Source organism: Apostichopus japonicus, chromosome 14 (assembly GCF_037975245.1).
Source record: "Apostichopus japonicus isolate 1M-3 chromosome 14, ASM3797524v1, whole genome shotgun sequence".
NCBI classification, from domain to species: domain Eukaryota; kingdom Metazoa; phylum Echinodermata; class Holothuroidea; order Aspidochirotida; family Stichopodidae; genus Apostichopus; species Apostichopus japonicus.
Window position 1 is genome coordinate 20,472,844 of NC_092574.1, and position 22,874 is coordinate 20,495,717.

The 22,874-nt window shown below is 36.8% G+C and overlaps 1 protein-coding gene across 1 annotated transcript; it reads left to right on the top strand.

Moving 5' to 3' along the window:
* Positions 1-414: 414 nt before the first annotated feature.
* Positions 415-22,186, top strand: LOC139979556 (kinesin-II 85 kDa subunit-like). Its single transcript, XM_071990484.1, has 14 exons — positions 415-601; positions 3,075-3,339; positions 4,631-4,775; positions 6,521-6,605; positions 6,813-6,918; positions 7,701-7,840; positions 8,837-9,034; positions 10,581-10,755; positions 11,674-11,781; positions 13,536-13,692; positions 14,320-14,611; positions 15,838-16,017; positions 19,926-20,128; positions 20,851-22,186. The coding sequence occupies exons 1-14, from the start codon at positions 596-598 to the stop codon at positions 20,894-20,896; spliced, it is 2,106 nt and encodes a 701-aa protein (XP_071846585.1). The 5' UTR covers positions 415-595; the 3' UTR covers positions 20,897-22,186.
* The last annotated feature ends 688 nt before the right edge of the window (positions 22,187-22,874 follow it).

Here is a 22,874-nt window from a genome sequence, read left to right on the forward strand (position 1 = left end):
GAATTTCTTTTCCAAAGTTCGGTTTGATTCTTTGAGATGTATTTTGATGATAACTGTTACATTGTTATGACGTTGGGATGTAATCGTTTATTTAATATGAAGCAAACTCTTATTTAAAGTATGAAATTGATTGTTCATTTGAAACGAAAGATATAAAAAAAAGGGGGAATTATCTATTTATATTAATTTGTTTATTTCTGTATTTACATTTTTTCAAACCAATTTTCTATAAGATCCTTGATGGTTACTTATTATGTCCCTCCTGATCTTTTTTTGCACTCTCTTTCAAAAAAAAATTATATCCAGCTGAAGCACATACTAGCCGATTAAGGATCCAAATATTTAGCAGGAACTATTATGTACAATCTGGTCGTTCGTGTGTACATTCCTTCCTTCTTTTTTTGTTATTGGTTACACTGTACTGTAATGCGTCCACTGACAGAATTCTCGCAGAACCGACCTATGCTAGGCCTACAAATAATCAATTCGAATGAAAGCACACATTTATGCTTATCAAACCTTCTGTTCCTTGTAAAATAAAAAGACACGTGACATACCTTGGTGAAGTGTTTACAACTTAACAAGGCTCAGTAAAATGACGGTAAATTCTGAGTTTGATTTTCTGGCGGCTGGTCCGTAAGCATAGGCCTAACGTTACGCATTTATACAAGGCTTAGGCCAGACCTAATTGGATGATTCCATTAGGCATCCAACCTTAGGACGTAGGGCCATGCCTTACCACTGCACAGGCTACTCCGACTAACGTTATAGTAATTTGCAGCACAATTACAACAACACTGTTTGGTAGAGTTTCTGTTAAATAAGATTTGATTGCCTAAGAATATTTCCAAAAACATGGTTAGTTTGCATGGTAACTTTTTGTGCCAGTGAATAGTGAACTCACAGACTGTCACAGTCACACACAAATGGCTATTTGACTTTGGAAAACAACAATACATTGTTTATTATAGGGACTTCTGGGTCATAATATGTGAGATTTAAGAATTGTGGGGTATTCTGCAGTGAAGCAGAATTATGTCATCATTTTGTCAAGACTAGAACAGAAATGTTCCAAAAGGATTCTTTCTAGCAGCTTAGCGTTAAAGGAGAAATAAACTCTGGGTTTTTGGAGTGTACATGCGGTAGGGGATATTTTTCTGATACCATTTATGAAATTACTAAGCAAAATATAGTTTCCCTGAATTTTACGCGAATTTTCCAATAATTTTTTTTTACCCATTTGAACAACAGCCATTTTGTTAATTTGAGTATTGAGGGCGCTTCAAAAGTGACGTAGGCTAGCCTCATCGTAACTTCAAAACAATGAAGCTTTGCATACGAGTTAAAGTCTTTTCACACTATGTTCGAGCATCTTGCTTTGCTTATTTCACCGGTTAAAATGCCCGAATGCCAAGCCTTTGGTTGTGTTAACCGAAAAGGGGAAGAGAGAGCAGAAAAGGGAAAAAGATATTTCGAAAAGGATTCTTCTTCTTGTACCTCAAGAAATTTACAAAACAGAGTTCTAAATGAACTGGCTGCAAAAATATCTGGGAGAATTCAGGTCTGTTGGTCAGACATTCTCCTGCGTTCAACAAAGCTTTTTCCGCGAACAATCCATAGCAGCATACCCTCCCCTTGTTGCTTTCCAATTGCGAACAGAGTGCACACAGACACCATTCTTCGCAGTGGCTCGCAGAACCGGTATTCGTATCAGCAACGGAATTCGACACAACATCAACAACAGTCGCGGACTGATTCTTTGCACAAACACCTCCTCTCGATGTCTCAGTTCTTCCTCTGAATATTCTGGTTTGAAAAGATACGATTCCAATCAAAAGGCTTCCATTTTCTTTTTTGAAGATATTTGCTCGACAGTATATTGGAGTGCAATGATGGACGTGAGTAACGCTATCGCTAGGACTGAGTACGGTATGCGTGTTGAAAGCAATCTAATTTAAACATGTTAAAAATCAAATCCTTGAAAAGATCCCAAAATTTATATTTCTACTGATACTTGTTACAATAACAAATTTTACACACTTTTTAAGCATTTTTACAGATCAATAAAGACAAAAGATATTGTTTGATCGATATTTTATTCATTACTATTTTTGAAAGTACAATTCTAATTATTTTAGGGATTGGCAACGATTTTGTCTTGAAATACGCGATAAGGCTAGCTTTCGTCACGGTACATCCGGGAACTGGCTCAATTCAAACAAAATGGTGCGACACATGAACTACATTCAAATCGTTTTTTCACCTCAAAGTAGGGATTTTAATGCTTTTCTTTTGCTTTTACTGGAAAGACCATCTGTCAAAATGTAAGAATGGATGCAAAAAAAACTAGGGTTTATTTCTCCTTTAATCCTTCACATACAGTAGTACGTCATTCCATCAGCGACTTTTGTTTACTTTAAGTTAATAATGACTGGGTACCAGAGGTAACTTGTTAACTTGGATTCAGAATTTGGTATGCAAAAGGCAGAGGGTTGTTGTGTCTGTGGGTGTAATTCTTCTTGGCAGGAGGTATGTAGTGGTGTTCCTCAAGACTCGGTATTAGGTCCATTGTTGTTTGTTGCTTACAAGTTTGCTGATGAAACCAAATTTTATGCAGAAATTTCCTCTAAAAGAAGTGCTGATGTATGTTAGTAAATTGTGCAAGGTGATGCATGTTGGTATAAAGTAATCCAAGGTGTTTGTCCAAGCCTTGATGACAAGAAACTTTTCTGAAAATAGATTTAGGTGTTTATATTGACTATACGATGCAGACTTCTAGGTAGTGTAGTCTTGAGCGCAGAAAAGGCAATAGAGTGCTTGGTATGGTTAGGAGAAATTTTAAGTATTAAAAGGAAGCAATTGTAGTTAAAATTGTAGTTGGTTAGACCTCATCTTGTAGCAAATGTGAACTACTGTATGCACCTGGTATATAATGTAGTAATGTACATTACTGTAGAAGACATTATAGTATATTGTTCAAGTGTTCATACACATTAAGTTACACTTCAGTTACACACATTACTCAGATCTGTCAAGTTGATAATTTTCAATGATCTCCTTAAATGCACGTACAGGGAAAGTCCCGGGGTGACGATAATGTGCGTGTAGTGGTCCGTTGCCGGCCCCTCAACAGCAAAGAGAAAGAACAAGGTTTCAAGGCAATCGCTAAAATTGATGAGGTCAGGGGTCAAGTGCAAGTGACAAACCCTGATGCACCAAGAGGAGAGCCTCCAAAAACGTTCACATTTGATACTGTCTTTGCACCAGGATGCAAACAGACTGACGTCTACAACCAGACTGCAAGGCCAATTGTTGAGGCCGTAATGGAAGGTTACAATGGTAAGTATCATAAAGTAAGGAAAAATCTCTTTTATTAAATGAAAGAATAGGTTTTGTCTGTACAGGTACTGCGATGCTTTGCTGTCGAGGTAAAAGATTAATTTAATTCCGAGTGTATGTTTAGAAGAGACTGAAGGAAAGTTGCAGTGCATCACCGGTTGTTTGTCAAATAGGGAAGTTGGTAGTCGAGCAAGAATCATAGCTGCAGTTGATGGATAGTGACTGAGTGTGTTTAGAAAACTACTCAAGTCCTTCAGTGACTTTTCATTTTCTTGCACTAATGTACAACCTTGCTGCTTGATCCTTTGCAATCACCTCCCTGAGTCAGAAGAAAGACAGACATGTAACACCTTGAAATATTACGGAACAAAGAGAAAACATTCTTCTAGTCTGTCAAGAAGATTGTATCAAGACTTTAAGTTCACAATCAGAACTGCAGTGCCAACATTTATCTAAATTTATGCAAATATTTGCAGCAGATTATAAAATTCTCATGAAAAGCTAATGGATTTATACTAATCATTACTTACCATTAGTAAAAAGAAATACTGTACAGCAAATTCATAGTGTTTGTGCTGAATAATTTTTGGAATTGAAAGTGAAAATGAGTAGCCGTGGTGGAGTGTGCACTGTACAAGCATACAGGGGTATTGTAATTGTAGTTCAACAAAATACAGGAAATGGTTTAAAGAGACTCCCTGGTAGCGTAACAGACTTATTGTAACTCGCGCTGCAAATATTCCTCATCCAGAGCAGTTTACAGTATATGTATCCATAGTGTAGATATCACCTAAATTTATCGATAGCAAGAATATCAATTTCTGTTATGTACAGTAAGTAGAACTCTTGTGGTTCATGTAGTAAACAAATAAACTGCTATTAAAGTACAAGTTAACATTCCAGATGTTGGAATGACAACTTAAAAAATTTAAAATCATACTGTTACTATGTTTTAGAACAATTTCCCCCCATGAGACAGAAGGCTAAATGAAAGATTATCTTGCCCTGGAATAGCGAGTCTGTTTGTAGCCTTGATGACATGAACTATCCGATACTCATATTTTAGATTGTGAATGAAAAAAAAAAGTAGCAATATATGTGACAAAGATGTGTGCCTAGGTAATTGTTGTACAATTGAAAGCAAAATATGTTAAGTGTTACAGCTTTATTAACTGGTACTTTACTTTGCACATTTCTTTGCACAGTGTTCATGAAAACATGGATGTCTTGATATGCCCAAGAAAAACAAAGAAAAAACAGTAGAGATTGTGGCTTTTTTTTTATTTCTCAGGTACCATATTTGCGTACGGACAAACGGGTACGGGGAAAACCTACACAATGGAGGGCGTTCGAGCACAGCCAGAACTTCGGGGAATCATTCCCAACTCATTTGCACACATATTCGGCACGATCGCCAAAGCCGGAGATCAAGTAAGGTAAGAATTTTTTTTTTTATCACAGACTCGGTAAATGAGAAGTCAAATCGTTTTATGAAACGATTTCCAAGGTCATGCATATTCAGTGTATGATGTTGCCTAAAAATCCTGGCATTGTCTTTTACCCTAAGAAGATTTACCGAATGGCTGTGAGGTATTATTAAGCTGCTGCTCGGTCACTTTGTCGTAATAGAATGCAAGTTTGATCTGTACTTCCTACACGATATCAAATATCACTTTGTAAGATACTTCAACGTAAAGACAACTGATAAATCAAAGTACTTCAAAAGTGATAAACAGAAGAAAGACCGTATGGAACTAGAGTTCCGTTTAGAAATATCTGAAAGTAATTTTTGATACGTATCTTGTTAGAACTAACAGATAAGTATCATTTGAGGAATTGAGGTCTTAGATAATTCAGTATTTTCCCAAAAAGATTTGGTAGGACATTGGCCCCACCTACCTTAGATCTCACGCATGGGGTTTGATTTGTAGTTATAACGCAGATCACACCCCACTATAGACTGGAATCGAAGGATGATCAAACCCTAGCTGTGCTTCGGTTTGGGTTTGACAGTGAATCAGCGGTAACCTTTAAGTTCCTTTTTTTTCTCTGCAGGTTATTCGACATAATGGTCGTTGGCATTTTCATCATAGCTTCGCAACACACTACTTCTGGTCTTTTCCTTGTAGTTAAGAAAATCTAAACTTTCTGTTAAGTGATCAGGAGTGCAGGCTCTGATGTGAAGCACAGAGTCAAATGTTAACGTGTGGAAGTTCAAACTCAAGTTAAGACGTTTTAATGCCAAACACCAAGGGCGGGGTCTGATTCGTAATGTTATTGTGGCCCAAGCATTTGCGAGCTACAGTATTTGCTAGCACAACCCCAGGGCTGACAAAATTTACATATTTTCTGAGCCCTGGGAACTATAATCTTTTCCATATTAATATTGATTTGATTGCAGGCAGCTGTTTTTGAATAGACAATAAACAATAGAATAAATTAGCTTACAAACGTATCAGTTGATCTTGACTGAGATGATGGATACAGGTTACTCTAACCTCACATGTGTTTCCTTTCTCAACAATTGACCCAATTTCATCACCTAAGCCCTCTCAGAATCTTGATAAGATATGAACCTTATAATCCAACGTATCTTTGGCGCCATGAATTGTCAATTATTAATTACAGGGAATCTCAAATGTGATGGTCATAAATATTTCAACATTTTATCATTTCCATGAGCTTTTAGCTTGGCATGCAACTCTCTCTAATTGTTTTGTAAATTCGATATTTTTTTTAGTTTAATCACTATACACAGCATTGTTGCTCGTGCACCTGGACAAAACAAATAGTTTATAAAGTATTTTCTTTTTAGTTTAATCACTGTACACAGCATTGTTTCTTGTGTAATAAACACATATTTTAGATAAACTAAATGAAAATGCTATTTTAAATAGACGAAAGAACTTTGATTTGTTGCTATAATTTAGGGTTCACGGCCAGTTTTTTTCAATGTCAGATGATGTAATGGCAAAAGTTGAACTGCAACAATCATTGTTTATTCCTTCTCTGAAACTTAGGCAGTGATGTTGGTAATATTTTTGCAAGGCGGTTGCAAAAAAAAGAGAGGCGACCACCCCACAAAATGAATACCAGGGGAAGCCCGGCCATCAACTTTAAAATATTGACAGTAGTGACAGAATACTAGTGACTTTTCTATATTATTAATTCCACCTTTCAGGTTTTTAGTTCGGGTCTCGTATCTGGAAATCTACAATGAAGAGGTGAAGGATCTTTTAGGCAAAAATCAGAAGAGTCGTTTAGAGGTCAGTTTTTTGTTTTTTTCAAGTAACTTAGTTTTTGGGGGGTTTTTTTTGGTGTGTAAATATTCCAAGGCCTGTCAATTATTGCATACTTTTACATAAGTAAGTTTATGCATTTCATTTCCAATACTATCTCATTTTACTTGCAATGGTTAAACATGTCATGTCAAACCTGAAAAGAATTTCTTTGTGTTTGTTTCTGCGGGAAAGGTGAAAGAAAGGCCAGATGTTGGTGTCTATGTGAAAGATCTGTCTGCGTTTGTTGTCAACAATGCTGATGATATGGACAGGATCATGACTCTAGGAAACAAGAACAGTAAGTTAATCAAATATAGTGTTACTTGCATACAGTGGTTTAGGAAACAAGAATAATGTTTATCAATAAACTTACCACTAATAATAAATACTTAATTAAAATAACAAGGAACACAAAATACAACATATATCGTTTCATTTATCCAAACTTGGGGTGGGGGGATCAAAAATTAAATCATTTTTAACAATATTATACTGCTCTCTATATATATATATATATATTCAGACCTTTCAAGGTCATATTTACCAGCTGAATGATTCGTGCAAATGAATGAAGGCCAAGATGGTAATAGTCTCTGTTGATCCGCCTTACTCGTCAGTAACTGTTTCAACACAATCGTACCCTGTCTTGATTCTTTGTATCACAGTTCGGTAAGCCTAGGCCAAGATATATTTGTGTTGAAGGGAAGTCCACTAAGTTAAGGACAAGACATCTTAGATGGAACTGCACAGCTGGGAATTGTGTTTTAGAATTAAACTGCTTCAAATCCCGCTAGTAAATTTCTCTCTCGTTCTTTTGTGTCAGTTCTCTGTCTCTCATTTTCTTATACATAGTAACATTTATTCAGGAATATAAATCATACTGTATTTTTTTTTAATCAGTGTTTTAATTCAAATCCTGAGTTTTCAAAATTCCTTCGATCACTTAAAAAATCATTTTTGTAAAACTAATCGCTTTTTGATCGAAAATCAATACTTAAATTTTAATCAACTGCTTGAAATCTGAAAGATGGATTTCCTTTTTGTTTGTCACAAATATTTAACTACTTTTACCCCTCGCAGGGTCGGTGGGTTCTACCTTCATGAACGAACACAGCTCGAGATCTCACGCCATATTCTCTATCACCGTGGAAAGGAGCGACGAGGGCGCCGATAAGGAACAGCACGTACGAGTCGGTAAATTGCACATGGTGGACCTGGCCGTAAGTCAAACGAGGAATTGACCTTACATACGTGGGTTTTGCAGCAAAGAATCTTTTGCCTGTCATTCATTGGTTATCACTTGTTATGATAGAAATACTTTGATATATAAGTTATAAAACCTTAAACCGAAAAAATAGCTTTTTCAACATATCCCCCCTTTTAACAATGAGGTGGTATGTAGAAGAATTATCTGTGTCATGTTATAACTTGTGAAACACACAGGAGGAGATGGTCGTTACAGTTTTGAATACAGCAGCCCCAGAATACAGCAGCCTCAGTCTTAGAAACATAAATTCATGACATGACATGCTTGTATTTGTGGAAAGGTTTTGAAAAGTGAACAAAACAATTTTTCAGTTTGTGCAAATGTTACGATTTGGATGATTCTTATGTTTAGTCCTTAAAGGGATGTTCAAATGAGTGGCAGACAATTGGACACTTCAATGGAAAAGAAACAACATTCCACAATGTTAGTCTCAATATCTTGTCCCTAACTCAAGATACAGTCGATTGAATGAAACCTATTTTGACAGACCCAACATCTAATGTACTCAAAAAAGCTATGCTTTCTTATTATAATCTTCTCGTCGATCTATCCTCGGAACCTGACGCATTTGGAATGTTTGTTTAGCTGGTAAGATTCTCTGTGCTTAATCTTCTCTGTGGGTTAATGAGTTATATTATAAAGAAAACAAAAACATTTCCATTTTCTGAAATCGCAAGGATGACATTATACACTCTACTGTTGCCAGATGCATTCACAAAAAAAACCACAACATTTGAAGATAAAAAAAAATTGATATCTTTGTCTAACAAAATGCTACAAGGATGTGGTTTGACCTAGAGATGCATAATACTTCCAGCATTTTTATGAGGTGATCAACATCCAGCCCACACCAATATCACTTACAGTAATAAGAAACCTCATTGAACCATTAAGAGATCCTCAATTGCAGCAACGAATAATAACTTTTTGGCTGCCACCTTTTGCCTAGGGTTCTGAGCGACAGACCAAGACAGGAGCGACTGGTCAGAGGTTAATCGAGGCTACAAAAATCAACTTGTCGTTGTCGACGCTGGGTAATGTGATCTCATCGCTGGTGGACGGCAAGAGTACTCACATACCGTACAGAAACTCTAAACTGACTCGCTTACTACAGGACTCTCTGGGAGGAAATGCAAAGACTGTTATGGTATTAGCAGATGATTTCATTTTCCTCAATTTTTTTTCCATTTCACAGGTCGAAGCAGAAGTCTAACCTCTTGCATATAGAGTATTAATCCAATGGGATTGGGAAGTGTTTGGCTAGTGGCAAATTTGAACTATTTTTAGACATGAAAAAAACAAGAAAGCACTAGGTTTGGGCAATCTGGCAGTGCTTGAGGGCCTAGAGCAGTGGGGAGGGGGGCATCAGTCTCCTCCTCCTCCCCCTCCTCCCCCCTGAAATTTGGTACTCTTGTGTACAAGATTTGTGTTAACATTTTGGGTCTTATCTGAAAACTCTTGACACTTTGTCAAATGAGGGAGGTCCAGCACCACCTCATTTTGTTTTTCGTGTTGACGATGTTGTTGTCAGAGGGAGGTGCATTAACCATTTCTGCCAGGGGCCCAGATCACTCTTGATTGCCACTGCTGGAAAAAGTAACAATTAGGTTGATTTCCATCAAAGTTTGTCGGTTGTCACTCAAAAAGGCGAAAAGGTAACAATTAGAAGACCTTATATTTGGTGTGTAGAAGTACCACATTGAGTACAAGAAACCTATTGATTTTGGTGGAAGGTCATTTTGGACAACAGGTCAAATCGTGAAAGCCTTGTATACATGAAATTGGAAGAAGGGACAGAACTCATATTTGGTTTGTAGATTTACCATATCAGATTAACCATATCAGATTTAAAGGAGCCTATTATTGCTTTTGGTGGAGGTCAAATCATTTGAAGTCAACAACTGCCAAACATTTCACTTCACTCCCCTCTTTACCTGTTTCTATACTAGCACACCTTCCTAACATAATATCGCAAGGGAAGCTTGGACAGATCGCATATTTAGTATGTAATTGTACCACATTGAGTACAAGAAGCCTAATGTTGTGGGCGGAGGTCAATGGTCGATTGAGTGCACCAGGGGTTCGATTGTGAAAACCATGTTTTACACAAGATTTCAACAAGGACAGATGGCATGTTTAGTATGTTGATGAATCCATCACATTTATTACAAGAGGCCGCCTGTTTGGTCATTGCAGGACAGCCTGTGTCATTGTGAATTTGTTTGTCACATCACACTGCTTTTAACTGTATTACTAATATCAAGTATGTTGTACACCCTCACTATACATTACGTCAGATTCATAAAGAAAACAGCTCACGTTACATCATCGAAACCACAATGCATTTTTGCATTCTGGTTAAGTTCGAGTTTAATATTTGACTCAAAATAACCCTATGTCTAGTTTAATATCAAGAAATATTTCGAAGTGACATTTAAGCATTTGTTATTATACTGGAAAAGGCATCCAAGTAGTAGTTATTATTCTAAAGAAAAAAGAATTTCAGTGGTGTCAGATTGATTTACTTCTGGACATGTGTTGGGGAAAATTTCTGAAACCCAAAAAGATCATAATTGATCATAAATATTGTGTCCATCAATAAAATAATACTCATCCTTTTCGCTGTATGAGACCGTAGATACTGGTGGTTATTAAAAAGGAAGCAACAATGCATTGATCGTTTTTATTTCTAGTGTGCAAACATGGGGCCTGCAGAGTATAATTACGATGAAACAATTAGTACCCTGCGCTACGCCAACCGAGCCAAGAACATCAAAAACAAAGCTAAGATCAACGAGGACCCCAAAGACGCCCTGTTACGACAGTTTCAGAATGAGATTGATGAGCTTAAGAAGCAACTTGCGGATGGTAACTTATTTTACTCTTATAGAATTATTCATTTCTTTTTTATCCTCAACAAAAGGTCAAAAGGTTTCTCAGTTCAGCCTATTATTATTCTGTTTTCATTTTTCCTTGGGGTAAATGACCAGTTGTAGGTCCCTCATCTTATGTGTGAACAAAAAAAAACAAAAAAACAAAAAGTTCCATTCAGGAATGTCGCTACTTTTATGCTGGTTGTCCGTTTTTTTTCTTCTTTCCTTTTTCAGTTTTGTCTAAAACAATATTTTAAGTATAAATAAAGCAGTAGAGTAATGCACTGCAAAATGGAAAGAATTTAGTCATAAGACTTGATATCCTGTTTTGCCATCTTGTTCCTCAGTTTAAGAAAGCTGTTTAGTTACATGGCATAATTACAAAAAAATGTATATCCAATTGCTACTTTACAGTTAGACCCATAAAAGTAAATATTTTAGTCTTCCATTCGGTGACTATTAAAGAAAAATATTTTTCTTCTCACTCGACAAGTGTCAGTCACTGATAATAAACCTTACCGATTAATAACCACAAACAATTTCCCTCCTAATTCCTACATTAACATACAAATCCCACTTGGCCTATATATGTCTGATTCAATGTAGGCCAAAGTTACAATTGAATGTTTCTATAAAATAAAAAGTGACCAAAATTTTCTGAAGATGTTTAGGCATCATGTTTGTGACATCACTACAAGAAACGTGAAATGGTGAAAAATACTGCTTTATCAATGATGTGGGGAGGGTAGGGGAGGGGGGTCTTGTCATACATACAAATTTACAAGCACCTGTTTTACATAGTTGTAGAAATTTCACTAATGTGGTAAACATGCTTTACTTGATAAACTACACTGGGTAAAGTAGTCATCATTCTGAAGTGTGTTGTTTTTTGTTGCAACTCTCTTCCAATTAGGAGGAGAAATATCGGGGTCTGATGAGGACAGCGGATCGGAGGAGAGTGAGGAAGAGGAAGTGATTGGAGAGGATGGCCAGATAACAATCGTCAGAAGGAAGAAGAAAGGTAACTACTGACAACCATCGAGCTGATCAAAAAAAAGTTCTCTATTTGGAAGTCATAATCTCTCGCCCATAATTCTCATCACAGTGTGCTTGTGGTAGTAGGTACCCTATTGTGTAAGCACGGCAAGGGGTTTGGGAATGGGGGGAGGGGCTTGTAACCATATTTAGAGAAGACACTGCTGGGGGAACACAGTTAATCTTTGCTTTTGCTTTTTTTTTTTTTTTTTTTAATTTTTTTTATATAGCGCTTTATACCAGCGATAGGTCTCAAAGCGCTTTACAGACGTTATATTACCCCTGGTCAATGATAACCTGTCCCAGAGACAATCCCTCCAGTCGGCAGCAGTTATATACTGCGTCCAATGACAAGTTACCTCACAGGTACCCATTTAACCCCCCCTTAAGGATACGATTTGTCACCTGCACTGGTAATATTCACAGAACCTTCCGCAGTTAGTAAGGAGGTATTGCGTTTAAAGTGTTCCACCCCCCCCCCTTTATTTTGCCAAGATCAGGGTGAGGTCTTCAGAAGTCACTGAGTTTGTACCTGGGTCATGTAGGATAATATGACATTGACAAATAATCAGAGGCTGTCTTTGGGATGTTGTTTAGGTGCATTTTTTCCTGTAATTTTTGTCTTGTTGCTTTTTGGCAGGTAGAAAAGTAGGTAGATTTTTCATGTAAGCATGTTAGGTGAGCGGAAACATCGAAAAAAAAATTGAGAGGGGGGGGGGTTCACTTGACTGATCCTTGGAAGTTCAAAATGTTTATGGATAAATTTTGATTGTTTACCATTAACTTTTTGTCATTGTATATCCAATTAACTAGTTTATTCTTTGAATGGTTAAATGGTTATCAAAACACAGATTTTAGTCCCCTCCCCCTCCCCCCTCCCCATCCCCCCGGATTTATTTATACGGCCATCTATGTCAGTTTGCGGTGGACGTCTGATTACAAAAGTTACAAAAGTCATCTAAGAGGAGGACAACAGTGAATTTAGTTTAGTTAGTTACTGAAAGAGAGAACCTGCAATAACATGGAAACTACCACATGTTAAAGATTATGAATGTCAACTGTTGAAAGTTCCTGTTAATTAAGGAATATGTTAAGATCCCATTCAATGGTTAAAAAGTGCAGTAGAATGTATGAATGCTTCAATGGAAAGGAAGATTTTATACCAAGTGAAATTCCCCCAAAATACACTAATGTTGCTGTTGTGTTACAATCAAAAACCTGGCTGTTGTTTTCTCATAGCCTGCAGAGAGTGCCCCCAGTCAGAACGATTTCATATTAGGTATAGATAAAATGCCGTCCATGCCGAAAATCTTCAAAGCAACAGTTAATGACACACAGGTAACGGACATGTTGGAAGATTCCCCCCCCCCCACTTCCCCTCCATCAGTTATGCTTTTCAATGTTGTCAGTAATATATGACATTTGTAAAATATTGTCACTTGTGTACTTGTTTTACCCCTGAGCTCCCTACTCCCATGATAACCTTGTAGTGTTGTGCCATGACCTTGACGTGAAACCCCTTTACATGCCAGTATCCTTACAGTGTTGATGCTATGATCATGACGTGAAACCCTTTACATGGGAGTAACCTTGTATAGTTGATGCTATGACCTTGACGTGAAACCCCTTTACATGCCAGTATCCTTACAGTGTTGATGCTATGATCATGACGTAAAACCTTCTACATTTTGGTAGTTTGATAACAGGAGATGATTAGCTTAAGTGGCTTTTGTTCTTTAGGGCACAAGGGGCTATCCACTGAGAAGATGGAAGAAATGCAGAGGAAAATTGACGAAGAAAGAAAAGCCTTGGAGGAGAAGAAGGACATGGAATCGGAGGAGAAAAATAAAGTCCAAGTAGAGTTGGAGAGACGAGAGAGTGAACTACACAGAGCCAAGTAAGTCTGTTTAGGTCTGCACCAGAAAGTGACACTGCACTGCACAGTTGATTTGTTATTGGTTTGTATGATAAATTGATTTGTTATTGGTTTGTATGATAAATTGATTTGTTATTGGTTTGTACGATAAATTGATTTGTTATTGGTTTGTATGATAAATTGATTTGTTTTTGGTTTGTATGATAAATTGATCGATTGGTTGGTCGTTCATCACGATGCATATCTCTCTTTTTTAAGTTTCAAATTCAAGGAAGCTTGTTTCATACGTTTGATTATCTTTATTGGGCTTCTCATCAAATTTCACTCCAAGTTAACAGTGCAATATCATGTTTGAGATCATGAAGCATTTTTGATGGAGATTCAATAGTTATGCTCTTAGCTGGTACAACTCTTTCTTCCATGCTCATACACAAAGTTGGCTAGACTGATGCGCAGCACATAATCTGTGGATAGTTTGTCGATGTCTGATGTGTAGCATGTTCCGAGAGTACTTTCTTAAGATACAGCCTCTGTCAAAGTGTATTTGCAGCTATTTGGCAAGAGAAGTTATCGAAGCAGAGGCAACCCATTTGTTTTGAAAAGAACTGTTGCATAGCATTAACTAAGCATATTCCACTCTTTGCGCAGAGAGGAACACAATGCCTTGGAAGAAAAACTCCAGGCGATCGAGAAGAAGGTCATCGTCGGAGGGGTGGACCTACTCCAAAAGATGGAGGATCAAGAGAAGCTGCTGGATGAATCTGCCAGAGAGCTGGAAGAGAGGCAGAAGAAACAGGAAGCGTTGAAGAGGGAACTGGAAGAGAAAGAAGCCGAGAGGATAGACATCGAGGAGAAATATGTCAATTTGCAGGAAGAGGCAGCGGGGAAGACCAAGAAATTGAAGAAGGTCTGGACAATGTTGATGAGCGCCAAGTCAGAGGTGAGGTTCGGGGGAGGTTTTACTCCTCTTTGTGACTTGGAAACTTTCCCTTTGCCTGCAGATAGTTCATTCTTTCTTTACTCCAAACAGCCAACATGTTTCAAGGTTCTTTTGTACTTCGGGAGATATGTTGGTTTTCCATTTTTTATAGAAATGAAGCCAGAGATTTTGAAGAAGGGGTGGAGGGCGGGTGGGGGTTCGGGATTGTCTAATTGATAAATATAATATTTTCTGCCCCTGGTCAAGACCACAAGCATATTAAATATACCGTCAAGTGTGTGCAGATATAGAGAGAAATCAACACGGTATAAAGTTACACATCTTGTCGGCCATATTTGTTATTTCAGTTGTTTCATTTTGCTCAAAAACTGACAGTTCTGACTGCTCAGCTTTTTAGTTGCCATGGTAACCTTAATGTGGCATAATGATTCAATGAGTACTAATCGGTTATCATGTATTTATGTGGCATGGAGTCATACCTTACAAACAACACAGGTAGTTAATTGAAAGCTGCATTTTGTGTAGCATACTTAGTCAAATGAAGAAATGAAAAGGTGCTCGAAGAAACATAATCTGCTAATTACTTAAATTACTTACGACTTAAACCAGACAATGGACGATGAAAATCATGCATAACATTTGATCGTTTTGCAAATGCAAAACTAACAAAACGTTAGCATTAAAATGTGTGTGGACACAAAATGTTCTGCATCGCACTATTTAAATGGCGTACGATGACGACTCACTGGTTTAATAGCAAGTGAGTTCTATTTGTTATATAGATCTCTAAATAAAAAAATTGCAGAATAATGAACTGTGTTTGAATATATATATATTACATGGTATATGAATATTCAATATGAATACAGTGTTGCCAGCCAATCCTCATGTGACAGTATTTCTCAAGAGAACCGTTTTGTACAAAGTTTAATATGTTGAGCAATGTCATCATGCATGATACAGCCCAATGAATGACGTATCTTGTGGTACCAGGAAATCCCTATGATTAGGGTTAATCCCTATGGTTAACCCTAACCAGAGAAATACTACATCACATGTAGTATCATGCAATACCGTACTTCTCGAGGCAATGCAACTTGCCACATTATAACTTGTCTTGAGGGATGAATAAAACTTGAGGTCTTGGTGGTGTTGCAATGAAGTACTCTCAGTCTTTTTTTGGATGTTTTTGGATGTTTCTGGATGTTTTTGGTTGTATATATTAGGTAGCAGACATGCAGCAGGAACATCAGAGAGAGATGGAAGGATTACTCGACAATATTCGTCAGCTGAGTCAGGAATTAAGACTACAGATGCTTACGATGGACAGCTTCATACCGCCAGAATTCCAACAGATGATAGAGCAGTACGTACATTGGAATGAAGACATTGGAGAATGGCAACTGGTTAGTCGAGATGTCGCTTACATTTATCCATTCAAACACTTCGGGAATATTATCTACCCTCCTTTTCATCTTTTAATTGCCAACTCCTTCTTCCTCACATCATCCAGTTCATGCCTAATCTCATCTTTCTCCTTCTATAGATGTGCAATTAACATTTTTATCTTTGTCTGGCTGTCTGTTTTTAAAGAAAACTTCCCACAGAGATAACAATTTTATAGGTCCGTTATCGTTTGCCACTTCCTGAAGAAAGTCTTATGTTTCTTCTCGTCCTGCCTCCTACTCGAATGTTCTCCTATTAAATAGTTTAATCTCCATCTCGTGACATTGTTTTCTTTGAAACAGATCCTGGTGAGAAAAAAACAAAAAATTACACCTGGTTTCTCTTTTAATGTACCCAGCTGTCATATGAGTCATCCTCATATTTTCATTTTCTGTCTCTACCTAAATCACACCTTTGTTGAATTTATAGTGTGTCTTGTACATGCTAGTCTGTCATGTAATAATAATAATAATAAGTAATATTTATGTAGCGCATAATCAGCAAAGCTGCTCAAAGTGCTTTACAAATGTAAACAAATAGTAACAAAAACCAAAATATTAAATATATAGAACCAAAAAGGCAAACAATGTAAAAGCCAAAAGCAACGATATAAAAAAAAACCCGTACTAAACTATACTAAAAGAAAAAGAAAAAAAAGGAGATGTACATGAAAGTTACTTGGAATAATTCTGTTGGTTATCACTGTAGTTATGCTATGCAGAGTCAACTGGTTGTTGCATGAATTGCCAAGATGTATAACATTACACAAAGTACGTAGTATCTATTGAAATCGATTAAAAAAGAAAAATGACTGCCGCACAAAAGTTGGTACCATATAATTCTCTGCTCGTGCATCTGAAATGTTAACCGTGTCATTGAAGAGGTAATCTATGAAGGTAACCTATAGTAAAATGAGCTTCTTTTTGGTGTTTTTTTTTTTTGATAAATGTTCATATTGATGTATTTTAGGCTTTGAAATTCAAGACTATTTAATGGCTAAATATTTTTCGAGTAGATCTTGACATTTGCCAGCAGAAACATTCTTCTTGCATGTTTCTACCGGGAGACTTAGTTTAGAAAATAAACAAACGAGAATTAGTTCTTTCAGATAATCAAAGTATTTTCCCTACCTGACATAAGCTCTGTATTTACTGCTTATCATCATCAACAAATATTATGAGCTGCTCTAAAAAAACCTGTGAGCAACTGATGTGTGATTTTAAGTCAGGAAATTGCCAGTGGATAATTTAAATTTCAGCTAGTAGATTGCCAGCACTAGTTTGTATTTTTTTTTAGTAAGTGGTTAAACTTTTGAAATCTAGGCCTGTATTTAACAATATAGATCTTAATCAGGACTAGTCATGTTTCATAATTTCCAATAATGATGCACAAAAAAGTTAAAATTATACTGAAATTTGTCAATTTTTTTATAAACCAACAAGAATATTATATGAGCCTACAGTAGGTAAAGCTTTTGAAGAACAATCAGTGACAAATATTGTGTTTGCCGATGTAGGATTCGATCAATATTGCTGTTAGCTAACGCTGTATTCATAAACTATAGATTTGGTGGTTCACACTGCTATGGTTTTATACAGTAGTCTTAACAATAGATATCGACCAATATATTGGATATCGACAAGTGTCGGTATGCCCAGAAGAGGCTATATTAATATCGTTGGATATGAATCCAGTCGATGACGTCCAATTGTTGTATTCTTATCATCGGATATCAGACGATAATGGATTGTTTTGTCCTGAATGTCAGGATATTAATAAAGAATAATGAATTAACTTTGGAAAGATTTAGAAGAGGTAAAAAAATGACATGATGATTATTTATGTAGGTTATTGACACAACTTCAGTCATGCTTACAGGATGTAGAACTGTCTCTTGGTCATACTGAAGTGTGTCTGTTTTGGTGTTTCTGTCGGTGAAACGTTCAAGGGTGGCAGCTCACTTAACAAGTATGACTTTTTAATGTTAAAGATTTTAAGAAGAACAGAATGTCAGTTGAAGATGACAGTCATTCAGGCTATTGAACTGCTGGAATTCAGGGGCACCCTTGACTGTCTTCCTTTACATAATTACCATTAACGATGGTAGGCAATGTCTTCGAAAAGTATTTAAATTGGGAGCTCGAGGATGTTCGAAATGTCACCCGACAGGTTTCTTCCGATCGTTTTGGCTATAAAAAAAAAAATGGATAAAAGTGTCTGTTTCTCAAGGTTAACCTGGATTAAAGTAGAAGAGGAACCTACTGACTTGAGATTATATTCAACTGCAACTGTCTGCATAAATATGTTAATATCCGAAGAAATTTGAGTTTACTTCGAGACGATGCAATCCAAAGAAAATGGTGAAGGACTGAAGGAACAGAGTAGAGATTTTATTAGTAATGTCCGTTTACAGCAACAAAAAATACGAGCAAATATAATAGACGAAGAAAGGGAATGATAATATAAGGAATAGAAGAAAGATAGGATTAAATAAGTAGCAGGAGTCAATTGGTAAATGCAGCTTTTACTGTTTCTCAATTTTACATCCATCCAAACTTAAATTTCCAGCTCCACTTTCTCAAATGGTCGGACATATTTTTCATCATCTGACAGGGAAAATGTTTGTACGTTGTTTCATCCGTATAATTGATCAGAATTCTGCGTCTAATTATTTGGAAGAAATGTTATCCAAGTCAGAGAACAATTAATTTATGAATTAATGTGATTGTAGCATTTTGTTGTTTCTTTAGATCAGTGGTTCTCAAAGTGGTCCCTGCCGCCCCCCTGAGGCGTTGGGAAGTCTCAGGGGGCACTACAGGGTACACTGGGAGAGGGGGGCGTTGGCACTGATTTGGGGGTCCCTGACGATTACGACACAACACTGCAGCGATTTAGGGCACAATAAGGCATCCAGGGGGTCTGGGAACAACAAAAAATAACTATTGTTTAGAGAAAATTCATCATCTTGTAGGGAATGTAGGCTATTTTTTAATTCCTAAATGCATATCTTTGGACTGTCTGATTGCTCGCTTGAGCGGCCGACTATGAACGGTAGGTCGAGGGGAGGGGGTAGGGGAGGGGGGCATTGGGACAGTTCAAGATGGTCGAAGGGGGCATTCGTCTAAAAAAGTTTGAGAACCACTGCTTTAGATGGTTAGATATACGATTTAATAAAACTTCATATTCTGGTGGCAAACTATGTGTTGCAGACAAATATTACATATTTTTACAATATTAAAAATATTACAATATAAAGACAAATATTACAAACGATTCCAAACTCGAGATATGATATTGATTCAACGGAGACCAATTTTGACCGGCTAAGCTCTTGATTCTTACCTGGTGTACAGTAGGTGGTCTATGACGTCATAATGGGAAATGTTCTCAAGTTTGTTTTTTTTTCTTCTATTATACTGTAATTTTTCTTGTCAATTTATAATTGTCACCTAATACATTTGAAATGTTTGTTTAACTGTCAGTGTTCTTCATATTTAGCAATTCATCAAATTGTAACTTTTTACAAAGACATTATTTTTTCTGTGAATAAGTTTGATACTAATATAAAGAAAAAACAAACCATAAAACATTTCCAGCTAAATTGGTGACAACCTTTCACTCTGTTGTTGCCAGATGTGTTCACAAAGTACAACCAAATTTGAATATGTTGGTCATACTAAAATGCTTTGAGGATTTAGTTTGATCTCAAGATGCTGGACCCTTTTAGCATTTATCATTTAGCAATCCATATCTGCCACAGACCGGAGTATCCCTCTAAACGGTTACGTTGGTTAGAAAACAGAAGAATTTTGCTACTCGGAACCCCTTTTTACGCCTTCCGTTTTTTCCCCCCTTCTGCCTGACTCAGAAATGTGTGGCTTACACCGGTAACAACATGAGGAAACAGACGCCCAACGACCTGCAGGACCGGGACAAGGATTTGGCACAGCACGACCTTTCTCACGTCTATCTGGTGTACAGCCCTGAAGGAGCCCACCAGAGATTTAAACCGTCCAAAACCAGAAGCGGACGTCCCAAGGCATCGTCTGGGAGACCAAAGACAGCCAAACAGTATGTGCTATTATTATAGTAATCAGAACTCACTGAGGAGGTGGACAGGGCACCCCTTTAAGTTTAATTTCCTCCCTTGGTGAATGAGAATATTTAAAGGGTTACCATGATCTCAGATTTGCTATGGAAACCTTTTAGAAATGTTGCAAAACAGAAAAAGTCTTATCTTTAAAATCTTGATATTGGTTGGACAGGTCTGATGCCAGGAGAGTTGGAAGGAGGCGAGTGAAGAAATGGAACGGGGGGAAAAGTGATGGAGGGAGAGAGAGAGAGAGAGGGAGGCAAGAAGGAAGAAATTGGGAGATAAGGAGTAGTGGGAAGGGGAGGGAAGATCAGAGATGGGAACGAAGAGAAGGGAGGGATGATGGGCAAGGAAGAGAGGAGAAAGAACAGAAGGGTGGGGGAAGAATGGAATGGGGAGAGGAAGGAGCATGATATGGGAGGGATAGGGTTACATCTTTTGAACATGGTAATGTAAGTAAAACTGTCTGGGGGATGAATTTATTACAATCGAATGGAGTTATTGTTATTGCTTGCTAAATAACAATCTTAATGTAAGTTAATCCATTTGTAATCATAAAAAGATCAATGCTTGGTATTTTTGGAAGTAAACTAGAAGCCAAAGGGAGGATGTCATAATGTTTTACAATTTTGCTGTTTCTTCTTTTTGTAGAAGAGATTCTTATTTTGATTTGTAAAATTTCCTTCTGTTTTGTTAACAGAAAGCAAGCCAAGATGAATAATGCTATTGATTCACTACTCCACTGAAGAAGACAAAGTGATGCTGTGTCAACAGTAGGTAAGCTACTCACATAGCAAGAAAGATGAGAAACACTCCTTGGTGACAGGACTATACTCACCACGCAGCAAGTAGCTTCAGTTTGGCAGGACTATTCTCAAAAAGTAACAAGTAATGCACAAAAACTAAATGTGTTTAAGAAAATTAAAAAATATCTCTTTGAGCTGATTTGTTAAAATGGTGAAGTGGTTAACTTATAGAAACAAGATTATTTTTTAGATAAAATACAGTATTACTAGTAGTACAGTATTACCAGTAGTTCAGTGCTACCAGAAGAACAGTAGTACTCAAAGTACAGTTCTACTAGTAGTACAGTATTACCAATAGTACATTAGTACTAGTAGTTCAATGCTACCAGAAGAACAGTATTACTTTTAGTACAGTTCTACTAGTACAACAGTATTACAAGTAGTAGAGTAGTACTAGTAGTTCAGTGCTACCAGAAGAACAGTAGTACTATAAGTACAGTTCTACTAGGAGAACAGTATTACTATTAGTACTTACAGTACTACCAGAAGAACAGTAGCACTAGAAGTACAATTCTACTAGAAGTATTGCGCTTTTGGTGAAGATGCACAGCATCTCTAGAAGTACATTACTACTATAACTGTTATCACAATACAGTACATAGGATTGTCAACTTTGTGGACATTAACGATTAAAATGCTGTTTGAAGGTCATTTCATCTCTAGATCAATCTAAATATTTGGGTTACAATGTATGAAAATGAAATCTGTTTGATATTTTTTTAATTTATATTCTACAACATAAATGTGAATTTCTCAAATATTTGATAGGTTATACAAGTTATACATTTTGATAAATTACAGCATGTGTGTGTGGGTGTTAGCACTGAGAGTAGTGCGTTTAAATTTATCTTACACAATAGTAAAATAAAGCAGACAATAATTTGCTACACGTATAGGGACTTTCATGTAATTTGTTTAAGTTCTGGCAATGTAATGTTTATATTCAATCCTTTGCTTGAAGTATTCAGAAGTTGTGTTCAGACATTAGTAGAAGTAAAAGAAGAGAAAAAATATATATACTTCTTGTTTTTTCGTTTTGCATGTTTATCAAAGATTATTTCCGAGCAGTATTTGTAGATAACGATGGCTTTATATGGTATGTGCAATGTCGTATCACCTTGTATGTAACTTATTTCTGTTTTTGGTAGTATTCTCAATTCTATAGTCTTTAATTTGCCTGAATGTTTTGTTATGTTTTGTGAAATTGTCAATAAAAAAGAAAGCAATCTACCTACAATAATCACATATCATATCATATTTGTCTGTTATTCTATTGCTGTGGGTTTTCATTGGCTTCTGGCAGTCGACTGATCTTTAAAACAATTCCGATCAACTGGTTAGTTAGAACTTTTAAGATGGGCGGAGGGAACTCGTTTTTGCTCTGTGTGTGTGGGGGGGGGAGGGTGGGTAGGTGAGGGGGGGTGGTGGCGGAGGGGAGGACCACATTCAGAAATAGAAGGTACAGTATTACTGCGTATATGAGCCAACATGATGGCATACGTTTTGCGAAGGATAATGACATGCGCAGGATTTCTAAGGTAGGGGATTGGAAGGGGTCAGGGTGGATTGTGCAAATTCAAAGTTCCTCGGCCGATTTAGGTAGGGCATGAACCTTCTTGGAGAATCTAGATGCATGTCAAGGATTTTATTAGGAAGGTGTGAGGTCTTTCTTTTTTTCAGATTAATAATGAGAAATTTCAAGAGGAAATTTTGAAATAAAATTTTCTAGAATGTTGACACAAATAGAAATTATGAAATATCCTTGCACGGACCACCGCCTTAGCTTATTCGGTTTCTCCTTGAAAGAACTGCTAGCGGTTGAAATTCCAGTCAATTTTGGTGTACCTAATGTGGAACAGGGCTTAAGGTAACTACTATTTTAGGGTGAAATGAGTAACTGACACTGTCAATTTTTATG

Bases quoted from the DNA above. Each gene is read 5' to 3' on its own strand.
- LOC139979556 (XM_071990484.1), top strand. The intron at 6,606-6,812 runs GTCAGTTTTTTG...TCTGCGGGAAAG, and splicing joins ATCAGAAGAGTCGTTTAGAG to GTGAAAGAAAGGCCAGATGT. The intron at 11,782-13,535 runs GTAACTACTGAC...TTTGTTCTTTAG, and splicing joins CGTCAGAAGGAAGAAGAAAG to GGCACAAGGGGCTATCCACT.